Here is a 2853-nt window from a genome sequence, read left to right on the forward strand (position 1 = left end):
TTTAACCAAGGCTTGTCTATAGGAAACAACATAGTAGACAAGCTAGTCGCTGCTGCATGGAAAAATCAAACGGTTAACCTGTTTGAGCAGGCTCGTTTATCTCATAATTTCTTACATCAATCTGCTAAAGTGCTAGCGAAACAATTTGATTTAAAATTCTCAGATGCTCGAGGAATAGTGCAGTCCTGCCCTGCTTGTCAAAAATCAGGAGTTGGTCTAGGCCTTGGGGTCAACCCTCGAGGTTTAGGTGCCTTGCAATTATGGCAAATGGATGTTACTCATATTGCAGAATTCGGACGTCAGAAGTATGTGCATGTCAGTATTGACACTTACTCGCATGCAATATGGGCCACTGCTCAAACAGGGGAAACAGCCAAACATGTTCTGAAGCATATGCATGCTGCCATTGCCGCACTAGGAGCTCCTCAAGAAATCAAAACTGACAATGGCCCTGCATATGTTTCGCAAACGTTTGTACGCTTTTGCCAACTATGGGGTATTCGCAGAATAACAGGTATTCCTCACTCCCCTACAGGCCAAGCCATTGTAGAGCGTGCACATGCCACCTTAAAATCGCTTTTGCAAAAACAAAAAGGGGGAGAGCCGGCACCCTCTGAAAGGCTTGCAAAAGCGCTTTATGTGCTAAATTATCTGAGATTAACAGGAGACCGTGAATCTCCTCCAATTGTAATTCATCATATGTCATTGCAATCTGGACTGCAGAAAAGTGATTCGGTGAAGGTGCAATACCGGGATTTAAAAACTGGGGAATGGAGAGGTCCGGCAGAAGTGAAAATGACCGGTCGAGGTTATGTTTGTGTTTTGACAGACGAAGGACCACGATGGGTTCCAAGTCGATGGGTGAAACCTTGGAAGGAAGACCTGGGACAGCAGGATGCATCATCATCATCCTCCTGATGCTGGTAACTGGGTGTGTTGGTGAGACTGTAGACTTACATCGTATTGACCCCAGACCAAACATGTGGCTGACATTTGCCAACATTACAAACCAATCATCGTTTTGTGTGTCAATGGCTACTCCTGCTGATCCTTTTCGTACGTGTCTGATTGGTACTCCCTATTGGAATCCGGATGACTGGAAAGGATGGGTCAATAATCACACTGTTTTGAATGAGACTGTGGTGAATCAAACATGCCACGCAAAGATGGAGTGTGCCAGCCTCCGCCCTGGACAGAAACCGGTGTGTTGTTCTGGGAATAGCAATCAAATTGGAATAGCTGCAGCATTGGTGATTAGGCATTTAAATCACAGTTTGCCTTGGGATCCACAAGAATTAGATCTAATGGGATCCTTAAATGGTTCAGGGTCTTGTTTTATGCTGGGAGGTCCCCTTTTTACAGAAAAGGGGGTAAGTACAGCATGGAACAGGAACCAATGGACTGATGTAACTAGTAAAATGACTGACGCCCAAGGAAAACCTGTGTATACTTATCAAAACAGCTCAGGAGATTATTGTAATGGAGCAGTGGGAGCAGAAATCAAAGGTTCAAAGATGCCTCTTTGGGTGAATGACACGGCCAAGGCCATACCCCCGGGATACTTCTTAATTTGTGGGGATCGGGCCTGGTCAGGAGTGCCAAAAGGGGCTATAGGAGGACCATGTTATTTTGGAAAATTGATAATGTTTGCTCCATCTATGAAAGTATTGCGAAATCGTACTCGAGCAAGGAGATCACTAAAAGTATTAGCTCCCAACTGTGACGGCAATTTAACCCTAATGGGTACAGCTGAGCGTATAGCATTATCTATATTTGTTCCTTGGGCGGCATCTGCAAAAGCTTTAGCTAGCTTAAATAGATTAGCTTGTTGGGCACAAAAGCAAATGAATTTAACCTCTAGCATGTTATCGGGATTGTTAGAAGACATGGATAGTATGCGTCATGCTATTTTGCAGAATCGGGCAGCCGTTGATTTTTTGTTATTAGCGCATGGACATGGATGTGAAGATTTTGAAGGTATGTGTTGCATGAATATTTCTGATCACTCTAAATCAATACACTATCAGTTGGCAGAGTTACGCCGGAACATGCATGCAATACAGGTGGAAAATGGACTTTCGGACTGGCTAAAATCATTGGGAGTCACAGGTTGGCTAAAAGATTTGATAGTACATGGGCTGGTAATATTAGTGGCTTTGCTGTTGGCACTAATGGTATTGGGGTGTATTTTAAAATGCTTTGTGAAAGTTATGGAACGTATGATAACTGGGGTCTGGATTGTTCAAAAACAAAAAGGGGGATTTGTTGGATACCTGGAGAGCCAGGGGCACTTAGTGAACAATCCAGACCGAATGGAATTGTTGTGTTTTTGAGTAGCAGGCCTCAGGGACATCGATAAGGCCGTTTGTGAGAAAGTACTGAAGCTGCCTGTAAGAAAAATACTGAAGCCACCTGCGAGAAAATAATGAGGCCGTCTGTGAGAAAGTAATGAAGCTTCCTGTGAGAAAGTAAACGAAGCAACCTTGAGAAGAAGGAAAACAGCTGGCATACGTGACTGGGGGCTGAACGTGATACAGGGTGCAGGTGGAGAAAGCCGTGCGCGTGAACATAGAGACTTAACGAATCATACTTTAGCTAGGAGCGCGTGCATGATATAGTTAACCAATTAGTAGAGAGCTTGCGCATGATACGGAATTAGAAGGGCTATATTAACCGGGATGTATCAACAATAAATTGGCATTTGCTTGATCATATTGGTCGTCAGCAGTGTCCGTTTCTTCCGCGTCAACATGGTGGTAAACGTCGAAGCCCTGTTCGTCAGGGAAAGCCCGGAGCCCCGATGTCTGTGGTGCTGTAGATGCGCTGCCAATGGCCGGTGAGGAGCAGCAAGAG

The 2853-nt window shown here is 44.6% G+C and overlaps 1 protein-coding gene across 1 annotated transcript; it reads left to right on the top strand.

Annotated features, from left to right (window-relative positions):
* Positions 1 to 1514: 1514 nt before the first annotated feature.
* Positions 1515 to 2333, top strand: LOC147596617 (syncytin-A-like). Its single transcript, XM_086769474.1, has one exon. It carries the CDS (start codon positions 1515 to 1517, stop codon positions 2331 to 2333), a length of 819 nt encoding a protein of 272 aa, XP_086625600.1.
* Positions 2334 to 2853: the final 520 nt, after the last annotated feature.

This window comes from Chlamydotis macqueenii, chromosome W (genome assembly GCF_036417535.1).
Source record: "Chlamydotis macqueenii isolate bChlMac1 chromosome W, bChlMac1.mat, whole genome shotgun sequence".
NCBI lineage: Eukaryota > Metazoa > Chordata > Aves > Otidiformes > Otididae > Chlamydotis > Chlamydotis macqueenii.

Bases quoted from the DNA above. Each gene is read 5' to 3' on its own strand.
- LOC147596617 (XM_086769474.1), top strand. From the start codon at position 1,515: ATGCCTCTTTGGGTGAATGACACGGCCAAGGCCATACCCCCGGGATAC.